Source organism: Dermacentor albipictus, chromosome 8, assembly GCF_038994185.2.
Source record: "Dermacentor albipictus isolate Rhodes 1998 colony chromosome 8, USDA_Dalb.pri_finalv2, whole genome shotgun sequence".
Taxonomy (NCBI): domain Eukaryota; kingdom Metazoa; phylum Arthropoda; class Arachnida; order Ixodida; family Ixodidae; genus Dermacentor; species Dermacentor albipictus.
The window spans coordinates 29,831,279-29,845,370 of record NC_091828.1 but is presented as its reverse complement, the minus strand read 5'-3'; the positions used below and the strand labels follow the sequence as shown (position 1 = coordinate 29,845,370).

The following is a 14,092-nucleotide window of genomic DNA, read 5'->3' as shown; positions in this document are numbered from 1 at the left end:
TGGATGAAATGAGAGGAGGAAGAAGATCGGAGACGTTGGTTGCTGCGTGTTGTTGGAGGTCCGCCATCTTAACTACTCTGACTCAGCCTGTATATATATTGTGAATGTAGTCTTTCTATAATCGCAACATCGCCATAACATATTGATGGGAGGTCTGGGGTCTCACGGCTGAAAACGCAGCTCCACTGTGGACGTTGCATCACCGGCTACACCATGAATGACGGTGAGCACGGGGGATCAACGTCGTTGTCGATCGTTACCATCGCCAGCCACATCGCAGTCACCTTCAGTTGTGCTTGTGCAACTGAAGGATCCTGGAAAATTCTGTGGTACCGATGGCGCCAACCTTCAGCAGTGGGTGGCCATGTGTGAAAGCGTGAGTGGAATGAACAGATGGGACTCAACGCTAATGCTAGCTAACCTGTTGTTATACCTAACAAGCACGGCATAGATGTGGTACGCAAACCACGAAGAGAAGCTAAGCAGCAGGGACCAATGCAAACAAAAGTTGACAAAGATGTTAGGCAAACAAGCGGGCCGTAAAATTGCAGCAATGCAGGAACTGGCCTCCCGTGCCCAATTCCCCACGGAGTCCTATCTCTCGTACTTCCTGGACGTGCTGGCACCTTGTCGTAAAGCCGATCACGACATGAGACAAGCTGAGAAGGTCGGGCACGTGCCTAGGGGCATTGCTGACGACGTTTTTAATATGCTCATGTGCAAAAGCTGCTTTACAGTTGATTCTATCAATGAAGAGTGCCGACAATCCAAACAGGACAAAAGCCGACGCGTCTTGCACCCATTCGCCAGACTTCCCCATACGGCCTCAACTTCGACGTGTGAAGATCAACCCGCACAGCTGCATGCATCGCCATCAGTTGAACTGGTGCGAAAAATTCGATGGGAACTGGATGCGGTGGCGCCCCCAGCTTTCTGATTGCGTAGTCCTGATGCTACCAGTTTTTCCGTTCCTCTCGCACAAGCCATCGTTCGCCAGGGACTTGAAAAGATTGGTTTACGTTCTGTGCGTGATGTCGCCCACCCCAGAGTTAACGAACGCTCCTCTACTATTTTCGCTCCACCCCGACGCTTCTCCCAGCGTTGTCGCAACCCGACTGAGTGGAGAACTGTGGATGACCAGCCTATCTGTTTCATCTGTCGCCGCATTGGTCATGTCGCCTGATACTGTCACAACGCGTGGTCTTCAACACCTCACACGCCGAGCAATCTGAGCCGTTTTGATGGAAATACCCGCAGTGTGTCCCCCACCGCCGAGTCTAATAGCAGTAACAACCCTGCTAAAAAGACATGGTACAGTCAGTCACTCACCATCGCCGCGCGGGCACCAGTCTCGTTCAGCACAGACATATCGTCTATCTTCCCGTTCGCTGCTGCCACCTCGCCTTTCGTCCCCTGTGTCGTTTTGCCGCACCTTTTCGGTAAACTAGTACATGGAGCCCTCGGAGGGGGTTCTGCACTGCCAGCTACCGCAGCACTTTGTCTGTGCCCGCAAGGAGAAGTGTAATAGACGTTAAAATAGACGGCATACCTGTCTAAGCACTCTGCTACCCTGGAGCCCACGGATCTGTGATGAGTGCTAGCCTACGTAGACGTTTAAAGAAGTTCCTCAACCCAGCAGCTCCCTGAGTGCTTGGTGTTGCCGACGGCGTCGTGCCGGTTGTTCTTGAAATGTGTACTGCGCGTTTAATTATAGCCGGCCGCCCTATTTCTGTTATCCTTGCTGTGATCAAAAACTACCGTCACGACGTTCTTCTTGGATTGAACTTTTTATCCATTCATTCTCCTCTCATAGACTATGCGACCGGCGTTCTTCCTTTGGAACTGCCTCAACTCGCCGATGCTCCTAGCACCGCCCCACTGCACTTGTGCTCGCTTCACGATGTGTGTCTGTCACCCAAGGCAGTTAATTACGTCACTTTGACCGCCCAGCTACCGGTTCCTGACGGCGACTATGTACTTCGTCCCATCACCGACGTGCTTTTGAACCGGAACGTTGCTGTTCTGCATACGTTCATCACGGTTAATAATGATGACGTCATTCTACCGCTTCTGAATTTCAGCCTGTGCCCTCAAGTGATTCCGGCCGGCATGTTCTTGGCCAGCGTTTCTAGTGGTTCCGAATTTGACATGGAGAGTCTGAATGTCGAGGAAGGGTCATTAGCGCCAATTGCAGCTCATTGCTCTGGTTCCTTAACGGATGACTTCGCGAAAATTATTGCACCTGACCTCACCTCTGCACAGTCCACGGACATACGTCACCTGCTTCAATCGTGCAGTGACATTTTTGATATCGGCGATGGGCCTTTAGGCCAAAGATCTGTTATTGACCAACGTATAAACACTGGAGACATGAATCCTATTCGTCGGCGTCCCTATCGGGTATCGCACGTTGAAGGTCGAGTCATCCAATCAGAAGGTTTCAAGATGCGCAGCAAAGGGGTCATCGAGCCATCAGCCAGCTCTTGGGCGTCGACTGTCGTATTTTTGACAAAGAAAGGCGGTACCTGGCGCTTTTGCGTCGATTATCGCCAGTTAAACAAGATCACGTGAAAAGACCTGCACCCACTACTAGGCATCAATGACTCCTTGGACTGCTTTCACGGAGATAAATACTTCTCGTCCATCGATCTTCGATCCGGCTACTGGCAGATTTCAGTTGATGAAATGTACCGCCAGAAGCCGCTCTTCATCACCCCGGATGGATTATATTAGTTGAAATTCATGCCCTTAGGCCTATTCAACGCTCCTGTGAGATTTGAACGTATAATGGACTCTATTCGGCAGGGCTGCAAATGGAACACCTGTGTCTGTTGCCTTGACGACGTTATTGCTTTTTCTCCCACGTTCGGCAGCCACGTTACCCGACTCGCTACAATTCTTGCGGTCTTCCGAATAGCCGGCCTTCAGCTTAACTCCACGAACTGTCATTTCGGGCGCCGTCAGGTTACCGTGTTGGAACACCTCGTTGAAGCATGCGGTGTTCAACCAGATCCGGAAAATCTTGTTCTTGCTTTCGCCATTTCGTCAACTACTTAGGCGACGTTTTTCGGCCTTTGACATCTTCTAAAGAAGAACACGCCATTCTCATGGGGCATGGAGCAGGCTCTCCTCGGGTTTCTGGCCACACCAGCCATACTTGTCACTTTGGTCTATCTGCACAGACCAAAGTGAACACTGACGCCAGCAGCCATGGCATTGGCGCTTTTCTCGCCCAACAACAGAATGGTACCGAGTGTGTGATAGCTTAAGCCGGCCGCCTGCTGTCACCTGCCGAGAGAAATTACCCCATCACCGAGTGGGAGTGCTTGACTTTAGTTTGGGCTGTGGCAAGGGTGCAGCCATATTTGTCCGGCCGCACGTTTTTGGTCGTCACAGACAATGACGCACTCTGCTGATTGTCTTCCCTTCGGTACTGGGCTGGACGGCTAGGTCGCTCGGCTCTTCGGCTCCAGGAATTTTCATTTAGTGTCCATTACAAGAGTGGACGCCTCCAGAAGGACGCTGACTACCTCTCGCGTCACGCCGTGGATTCTCCCGATGCTGTTGCGCACGATCCGGTGACCTGAGTCATGGCTTTTACTGACATGATCGACATGCGCGCTGAACAGCAACGCGACCATGCTTACAGTACATCATCGCCGGAGTGCAATGTGGCCGCACTGACGGCACGCGCCCCTGGTTCGTGCTGCATATCAGTATCCTCTACCGCCGCAATATCAAACCTGACAGCCCTGACTTGCTCCATGTCCTTTCTCGTCATCTGCGATCCGTCGTTCTTGAAAAGTTCACGATGCAGCGACGACAGGACACCTTGGAGTTTTGCGTACATATGACCCCACACGACGCCGGCTCTTCCGGCCTGGTCTCTACCGCTCTGTGCGTCGTTATGTCGCAACTTGCGAATTGTGTCAAAGCTAGAAGAAACCTCCACTGGCACCTGTTGGAAGACTCCGTCCAATTGAAGTTGCCCCTCAACCGTTCTTTGGCGTAGGCCTTGACCTGATCGGCCCTTTCCGACGACGACTAGATGGAATAAGTGCATCACAGTCGCTACCGACTACGCGACACGCTACACGACAACAAAGACGTTGCCGGCTAGTTGCGCAACAGATGTCGCCAATTTTCTCCTCCACGATGTCATTCTCCACAAAGGTGCACCTCGAAAGTTATTAACAGACCACGGCCACTTGTCCTTATGTCGAGTTGTCGACGACCTCCTTCGCTCTTGTGCCCCTCAGCCCAAACTGTCCACCGCCTACCACTCACTAACGAACGGTCTTACGGAATGTCTTAGCCGAACAATTGCAGAGATGCTTTTGATGTACGTCTCCAACGATCACCGCGAGTGGGACGCCACAATATCTCACGTGACGTTCTCGTATAACTCGTCTCGACATGATAACGCAGGATATCCGCCTTTCTATCTCTTGTATGGTCGCGACCCCACTTTGCTGTTTCGCACCATCCTCACTTCTCCGCTGAATGTTGCAACTGAGTACGCTCATGAAGTCATCGATCGTGCTCACATGTCAAGTCGCCCGATGTCGTTTATTAGCCTTGCAGCATATACAAAAAGAGCGTTACGACCGCTGCCATCGCGATGTAAAGTTCGTGCCAGGTGCTTGAGTGTTCCTCTGGTCACCATGTCACCATGTTGGCCTCTCCCAGAAGCTTCTATCTCGCTACACAGGGCCTTAAGAAGACCTACGCCAAGTTAACGAAGTAAATTACGAGGTTTCGCCCCTACACTTTGATGCATCCTTGTGTGGGTTTCGCCCCCACACCTTGACGTTTCGCTGCTGAAGCCATACTTTGCTCGCAGTTCTTCGCCTGCCATGCGCCGAGATGGCGCTTCGCCACCGGACGTTCTTTTACGCAAGGATGAAAGAAGAGAGAGGACGAAGAAGATCGGAGACGCTGGCTGCTGCGTGTTGGTGGTCAGCCGTTTTAACTACTCTGAGTCAGCCTGTATATATAGTGTAAATACAGTCTTTCTATAATCGAAAAATCGCCGTAACAATATGGTTTCGATGCATTCACCTTCTGCAAGCGTGGGTCTTTCGTCCAGAGAGTAAGATACTCGACTTCTGAACGTGGTGTCATAGGTTCGAAACTTAACACCGCCAACGTTTCAATGCACATGAATTGTTTCGCGAGCAGCCTACCAAAATTTGTCCGGCACACGCGAAGCGTAATAGCTTGCATTTGCATAAAAATGGGTTATTTGCGAACAAACGCAGTTATTCGCTATATTGTCAAAATGAAGGTGATCGCGAGCCTTATAGGTTAGAAGGCACATTGAAGCCACTAAAAAAAGTTTTCATTTAGCAATATATTGGCTGGCGTGGGCAATCCATCTTGTGTGGAACTTTGCAAATGGAGCGAACTTTAGCACCACAGCCACGCTTATCAGGAGATCGCAAGGGCCAGCGCGTGGGTAACGCACAGGCGCTATTCACTACAGCCGCCACGCCACCCCTTATTCTCACCCTTTCGTCATGCCCTCCGCTTACCGCCTTATGGCTCAGTTACGCCGCGGCTTTCATTTCCGGCTGCGCTCCGGGATCACTTTTATTTTTCGCTGTGCTCGTTCGTTCGGTTACGAGGGACAACGCCGACGCTCGCCACAGGAACGGGCGCCTAGGAGCTGCGCTGTAAAAAAAATATTGAGGGAAGATACATATATGATCAGATTTATGGATACACATAGGGATCCATAGAGCGCAGTAGAAAATGCATGGCGAAGCCTATAGCAGTGTTGGGCCAAGTGAAAGTTTGGTGGGCCAAGTTGAGATTTGGGGGTCGGTCAGCCGGTCAAAACAAATTTGGCTAGGGGCCAACTGCAAATTTCGGCTTGGGTGAATATAAATTCGGGGGTGGGCAACTTGGCATTTAGGGATGGGTCAGCGCTTCTGCGCCTAAACGTGTCTGTAGCGTCCGAAGCGCTCTAACTCAACTATGAAACGGAGTATACAGAGTTGCTGTGCTCTGGTTGCAAATGCGGGGAAACCAGTTTACGCATAACCACATTGCCGGAGTGGCACCAGCACGCCTACCCAGCTCACGCGTTTTTTGGCGACAGTAGTGGGGGCGCCACAGTCACTGACTAGTGTAATTGCATAAAAAAGAAGCCCAGCGTTCTCCGGAGCATGAACCACTTAGAGTGTGCGTCGCACTGTAACATGGTTATCACTTTCATTGCTTCACTTTTTGGTACAAACTCTGAATAATTTTTCACAGTGAGGCGGTTAGTGCAAACAAAAGCATTCGAAACGTTATATGCCGGTATTTTAGTTTCTTAAGGAAACACTAGATCAATCACGAATGTATTTTTCGGATACATGGGTGATGTCAAAGACACAAAATGGAAATCGTGTATGAGTTATAAATGTGTTCGACGTAACGTCAGCCAGCTGTTCAACGAAAGAGTGAAGATTATATAGGAACGCACCGCAAGATACAGTTACGGCACCTGCGGTGGTCGGTCGAACTTTCGATCTTTTCGACACCCTAGGTTTTAAACACTGTGTTTTTAAATATCTTTTTCTTTTTACTCAGTCATGTTTCTGCGCCTGGTTAGATGTTTTTATTTCCACAGTGTTTAGCTTTGCATGATATTTACATTTACCATTTGTACAAATATCAAAGAAAGGTGTCACACACGCGTGGGATACACGCCCTCGGTAAATAACCCTAACAATGGAAATCTGAGGGCGACAGCCAGGGAATGTAAATGAAGGTGGGCTTAGCTATAAGGTGTACCGCTGCATTGTTCAAACACTAATTGATGTAACGTCCACCGGAATGGTAACAAAGTTTCTGCTGGGGAATTGCACACACAGTTTTTTTAGAAGGTTGTGCTAGAGAGCGGGTCTTTTTCACCTTAATGCTTAAGATATTTGGTTGATATTTCCTCGTGGATGACCGACATTAGAAAGAATGATGTGGCTAAATCGTTAGAGAGCGAGACTGCTGTGCTTCGGAACCAAATTCGAACCCACCATTATGCAGTTGAACACTTAAAATCTTTTTCAAATTTTCAAAGTTTCCTTCCTACCACATTCTGTGTACTGAATAAATTGGACGCTGGTGGAAGTGAAAGGGTAAGCCTGTGCAGGTAATTATTGCTATTGACATTGTAACTATGGTAGCTGCTGACACTTTCTAAAGTCTGAGTTTTATTACTCGATTTAGTAATCAAAGCGCGTCGTCTCCATTCTTTTATTTCTGAAAACAAGCAATATAAATTTTCCGAGGAGGATCACATTCGACGAATTTAGTTTTAATTGCTTAGTTATTCTACGGATTCCAATTATATAGACTCTTAGCTACTATAGTTGTTTCCGTCATTATATCGCGGTATGAATGATGCTTGCACAGGCTGCTCACGGTGAGTTCGATTAGTGTGGGCGTGAGAGAGGTTTAGTTGGTGCATTTTGGGGGAATAACTAGGAAACAAAGTGAACTCAATGATGCACTTTAAGGCTTCGCGCTGCCGACTCTGCAGCAGAGCCAGGGCAGTATTTCTTGCATAACTGGCTTGAGTGTTTTGCGTACAGGCTTTAGTATTGCTACTGGGACGTTGTGGTCCTAAAGGAACAGGCAATAAATTTAAAGCTGCAAACGCTGAGACCTTTGTCTGTCTAATCTCCTGCACGTTCAATATTTGACGCCTACAAAGCACTCCTCATCACGCCAGAGTTATGAGACGCATAGCAGCTGCCTTCGTGCCCTTTCTGCTGTGCAGCTTCAGTTGCCTTGCGTGCTGCATTGCGCCAGCATTTTGAATGAGCGACTTGCTAGAGCACCTTCCTAGATGCTTAAGTAAAAGCTAAACGTCGCTATCTGGTAAAGAGCATTGCGCTTCAGGGGAAGCTGATTGAGTTCAATACAAAAGCATTCGTTTGTCTAGACCTTCTATTTCGCTGTTTCACTTTGTATTTTCTGTTACGAGTTGCACGTGACAAGTTTTTGTGTGTTGCGAGTGTGTGCGACGCTACGAATCTCACAGCGAGTGCCGCAGCAGTTGAGATGGGCCCTAGAAAAAAATCCCCCGCCATTCCCTTAAGCAGAAGAGATTGAACAATTCAAGCGTTGACATGCTGCAGTCGAATGGATCCGGACGCCACAAAAGCTGAGGCAGTCAGGAAACTGCGATAGCAATGATCGTTAGAGGTAGAACACAAATGAGATGCGCTAAAAAGAGCTCAAGAAAAGCTTTACTATACTTATAGTGAGTGTTGCTTTCCGAAATGCTCCTGCGCTAACTAAGATAATGATCGTAATGTGCTCTGCTTCATTTTTTCATAGCGGTGGCCTACTGGAGGAAGGGGTTGCGCGGTCACTGTTTCAAATTTACGAAAGCGTACCTTTCAGATCAAACGTGTTGAGTATGTTAAGGGCCTCTAAAAGCACGGCGCCCTGTGTCGGAAGCGTTGTCGTATGCACTGCGATCTCTCCTCGGTACGTGGTAGTTGCGGGCTCTGTCTCAAGCGGCTCAGTAGACTCCATGTGACCAGAAAGGTCGTCCATGGACAGGACGCCACCCGCCCGGTGCACAGCGTCCACGATTGCTTCAGCCACACCTCCCTTGTATACAACCTGTGGGCCCTCCTGGCCTAGCCTCTGCGAAGAACCAGTGTAATATTGATTTCTGAAACAATAATTCATGATGCGAATTCACAGGGCGTGATGTTCCGCTCCCAGCATTGGTAGAGACAACCACACGACTGCCACTCGTAATTTCGAAACTGCCAAATAATGTAAGCCTCTGAATAGGATAGTATTCAGCACATGTTTGATGCTGTTTCTATTGATTAGTATCATTGTCTTATGGCAGCTTTTTCAACAGGTTCGTAAGGTCGGGCTAGAGAGCCACCGGATCATATACACTACCAGAAGTCGACACCACACTGTATAGTTCCGAGGCATGCCAAGTTAGCACTACCGTGCAGACAGGGATATAAAATGCATGATACTTGAAAAACGCAATATGAAAATCTTCTACAGATCTTGCAAAGCAGGAAGAGCTCTGGCACATTGCGTCTCTAACCCGTTTGCTAAATATTTATCAATGCTTGGGCTGGCCTCCACGTGAATGAATCCAAGTCATTGTGTTGATCTTGTAACGCATAACTAACAACTGCACAACTCTTTTTCGATTTCACATAATTATGCTTCGCTTTTCGAAACGAACATCTGATATTTATGTACTGAATGCAACCTGTAAATCGCATCAACATGTATTTTGGCCACATCAGTAGGCATTTACAGGCAGTGCTAGTTATGCGTCGGCAAATGAGTTTGGCTGCCTGTGTTAGGCATATTTCAACTGATGGAGCTTTTGTGTGAGCATTCGCTCTGGCCTAGTTCGTACAATCTTTCACTTGTGAGCCTGTAATCGCGAGCAGCATATTTGTTTTCCGTGATTCTTGAGACCGTTTTCATTATGTACTTCAGGCGGTGTGTGCATTTTCATCCATGCGCAAAGTTAGATAAGCAGCTGATTTATTTTTCTTATATTTATTATTGTTTACGTGTGGAGTATTTTACCCTGGCAGAGCAAGATTAAATTCCAAGGATGATTTATATTCTTGCCATAGCTCAGTCAATGTGCACTCTTTGATACAGTTTGTCAGCGAGGGTTCGCCTATAGCAATATGAAACTGCAGAGTGTATAGGTCAACACTATTGCGTCTTGATTCATTGCTTGCTTGATATTCCTCACGAAACTTATTTGATTGTTAATGTGTAGTGAAATCAAACACCATATGAGCTTGGTACATTTACGGATAGCATGCTGCTTTGCTATAATGCGACTCAGTTACACCACCTGTTGTAGATAGATTTATTGCTGCCTCTACGGAGACAGTGCAATCCCAGTCTCCTCACGAATGCATACATTGCCGCCTGATTGAACCACAAGTCCTGCTCGCCAAGCACTGTGCACACGCGCTAACAGCGGGAAATGAATGAGTTACTTAAGTAGTTGTGAATTTTTATATTTAGGGGTGAAATACGTTCATGAAATACGAACCTCAAATACGTTCGCATACTTCCACTTTTTTGTATGAATGCAGGAGGCGCAGAATGTCAAGACCTAAAAGCACTGGAATATCAAACTGCAGCAGCTTCAAGAAAACTTGTCAAAACATACTCAAGAGTATCACTCAAAATCTCCAAAAAAGAAGGAACGTAGGCCTACTAAGACGAACAACGAAGCAATATTTCGGAAACGATAACACCGTAAGGATTTATACGAGCGACACAAGTAGTATTCACAGATCTAAAAGGAAATATTACACAGAACACATGATAATGATCGAAAGTCGAGCACCACGACCACTATATATTGTGAGAACGATCGAGATAAGAAAGTAAAAAGGAGATAAGAAAGTAAAAAAAAATGCGCTGATTTCCGTGTACTTGCCTTCAAAAGCGTTGCCAGTGGCCTGTTGACCAATATTTGACCAAGCGGGGGCACATTGTTGTCCTCGTTTAGGAAATAACGGCCACCGGGTAATCGTTTCAGACCGTCGTGCATGGTCTGCCAGGTGCGCTGCTTCACGGGATCCATAGGGAATCCGTTCTCGGCGTAGCTGATTGCCGGGGCTAAGAGGTCCTTCATGCTAAGCTGCGTGATACAGGTGCCAGAAAAATGTACGATTGATGCGAATCACAGCGCGATGCTTTGTACAAGTCTAAATTTCTAGGTCCACGTTTAAACGTTGGCAGCATTACGAGCAGAATTTGTTTGAAAAGAGCTTGCCATCAGCGACACACAGGTACTAGTTCACAACTGTTCAATATCATACCTGCAATGAATGTCTCCCTATCATAGACACCTTGTTAGTTTGCCTCCATGTGCCCTATTTATTGTTGTTATAAAAACTACATCGGTAAAATTTTAACCATTACAGCTCACAATCAATATGGAAACATACAATACAGCATGTTGTACATAAACGTTCTCGTCAGGTAATGTGGTATGCGTTTACTGGTATCACGTTCGAGGCACATGGATCCCTGTTGATCTCTTTCTGCTTTCTTTCTGCGTCCGGTGCACCAAAAAGAACGACATCAAAAGCCCATTTGCATCAAAAATAGGATTGCATCAATAAGGCTGGCTAGGTTCAGCCGCAATAAATATGATTCATGATTGATATGCACAAAGAATGCTTGATGTACTAATTATTTTAAAACTTGTGTAAGGTGAATAAATGGGTAATGTTTGTGGTTGGTTTCAAAAATGAATCCTAGCTTCCCATTGGCGTTGGTGTGGCACCACAGATTCTTTTAAGAATGACAGGCATTGAAAGAAGGCTTTAAGAGAAGTCCATCAAAGTCAGGTAAGGTATGTCTTTTAATAGAACAATTTACTCAAGAACTTTCCCAAATGCAGAAATTTTTGGTGGAATATTACGCATACGAACAAGCACGTCTCTACGAATTTGCATAATTTTTATAGATTTGGAATATATGTTAGAGTACACAGGGATTTTAGTGTGCTTTAATTCATCATACCTAGAAACACCCCAAAATTTCAGGTGTTGTAAGGATTACTTCGCTGATTCAGAAAGGGGCAGAACACATTCCTCATGTCACAGTTACGCCCGAAAGGCAGCCTTCCTACACACACCACTGCCATAAGTTATGCGTTGTAGCCACATAAAGAATATTTATTTCATTTGTTTGTATGCGACTTGACGCCGAAAACAGACCTATGGCCGGAATAAATGATGTAGCAAGAAACAATAAAATTCCGTGCGCTAAAATCTTCGATGACGGCTGAAACCTCATTCAATGACACTGAGCGAGCACTTCCGTTCAATCTGTCCAAGCAGCCTATGGCACACGTAAATACTAAAGCAGGTTGAGCTATAAAAATATTTATATGGTTTCGAATGCAAATCTAGAATAAAATTTAAAAAATATGGTTCGAATATCGAAATTTTTGAGTTAAAAAAATGAATATTGTACCTCTGCGGAGTCTGTCCGTAACGGAAGCTTGCTTATGTTATTTGACGCACGTGTATCCGTTAAAAACCATATATCATGCCAAACCAGAACCTTGCTGGTGGGATACGACTGATAGTGGGATCATGCCTTCTGTCCAATGACCATGAAAACAATGAAAAGGTAAACAGCCAGTCCTAGATGCGAGTAATAGAGTCTTGTCCTCCTTGAATGAGCTATGGTAATACTACAGCCATGCCCATTTTTTTCAGTGAGTACAAATAAAGTGAGTTTAGGAAAGTGAATGCCTTGTCCAAATTGACAGGGATAATTCATACACTGCATAAGGCGAGCAAAGATTACTCAAAACCTGGTAATTATTCTATATACGTAAGTACCATCCTTCAGGTTATCTTTTCGGGTATAGGTTGGTCAAAGGGACTACGGCGCTTCTCCTGAACAAGAATCGTTTAGACAAGTCTCTATTTTCACCTGTCTTCCTCCGTATTGGCTGCAACAAGTGTCGTTCATTTGGCGTTTTAATGAAACGAATATTCGACAACCTCAAAATGTCCGCTCCAGAACTGAATACAAATCGAGCGTTAGAGATAATGGATTTCAATTTCTACTTGAAACATTAGCACGCGCCTAGTAAAGTTATTAAAGTATGTCCCTTGACCTTTCTATGATATATTTATAAAAATTTATAGATATCGAAAGTTTTGTAAGTTCTAGAAATATTATGGAAAAGGAATGTTGTGAGTTTTCAAGGAAGTGGAGAAAGTTGCATTGCTTTGTATGGTGACGCAAATATTACAGGTTTATATTGAAAAGTGGCAGATTTAACGACAGTGAGCAAAAAAGCTGCAGTTCCTCCTGAAAGGTGAAGCAATAATGGCGGTAGCAAATTCTCAGACAGCTATACGAAGTAGAGTTGGTAATTTTATCACCTGCGTCAACAGCTGCAAAGATTCGCTCACTAAATTATTTACAAGTACGCTGCCACACGTGCACAAGCAAACACGAACACCTCTCACGTGAAGACCGCAGACATTCGCTGTCAGGCCATTGGCGTGATGAAAAGCGCCAGCACCGCCGAGTGAATTCCACTTCATGCTGCCTGGCGCGCGAGAACACGGCGAACAGGAAGCTATTTCAGCTCTTTCATACTTCTACCCCAAGGCAGATTACCTCCGTAATAGGTCGCGCGCGATCACGCTCAGCTGAGGCATCCTAGTAGGAGGCCGAAGCACTCAGCTTTTTGACGTAATGCTACTTGGACACAAATTTCCAATGCCTCACCCGACGTGACGAAAGCGGTGACGTCAAGTTCACCGCAGCTTACTCAGCAGCAACGTCCCTATTAGAACCTATGGCAGTCCGGCAATGTAGCTTGACATCACGGATCGAAATGCAGCACCATTATGCTGTCTAGGAGCAGTTGGTTAAACTGCCGAGGCTGGAGTTGAAAAGGAGATGAGCCCAAGCACGTACCACTCCCCCGTACTCCTAGCGCGTGCACATTGCTCCCTACCCGCCTAGCGCGCGTAAGAAGATGGCGCATACCCTCCTCGCCATCCATTCATGCGCGTGCAAGACCCCACTTCATCAAGCCAACGATCTTCTCGGCTCACGCTATCAAGCTTTCGCTTGCACCTACAGCATATGACGCGCGGCAGCGTTCTTATCGCGCGTAGTTTATATACCATATCTTAAGAAGCCAACAAACAAGGACACAAAGGACAACATAGGGGTGATTACTTCTATTTACTAATTGAATTAAATAAATGGTAAATAAATGACAATGAAACGGACGACAAGCAACTTGCCTCAGGTAGGGTACGATCGCACCTGCGGAAAGTAGTTTTTTCAACCACTTTCATTGCCATTAATACTTCTTGTCTTTAATTCAAGTAGTAGGTACAAGTAATTTCCCCTGTGTTGTCCTTGGTGTCTTTGTTCGTTATCTTCTTATGATATGAATAACAAAAAATACGGCCACTCGCTTAACCCCCTTTCTTCTCGTTGGATTATATAGGGAAAGTCCTGGCGACGGGGCAGACAATGGCGGAAATGTGCCGGGAGCGTCCATATAATTCATATTGAAGTAAAACAT

At 46.3% G+C, this 14,092-nt stretch overlaps 1 protein-coding gene across 1 annotated transcript in view; it reads right to left on the bottom strand.

Annotated features, from left to right (window-relative positions):
• LOC135914483 (glutathione hydrolase-like YwrD proenzyme) overlaps positions 1-14,092 on the bottom strand; it is a 62,588-nt gene that overhangs the window by 11,659 nt on the left and 36,837 nt on the right. The window contains exons 4-5 of the mRNA XM_070524585.1: positions 10,451-10,654; positions 8,391-8,646 (exon numbers count right to left, since the gene is read on the bottom strand). Of these exons, the coding sequence (XP_070380686.1) occupies positions 8,391-8,646; positions 10,451-10,654 (460 nt within the window). The remainder of the gene's footprint in view (positions 1-8,390; positions 8,647-10,450; positions 10,655-14,092) is intronic.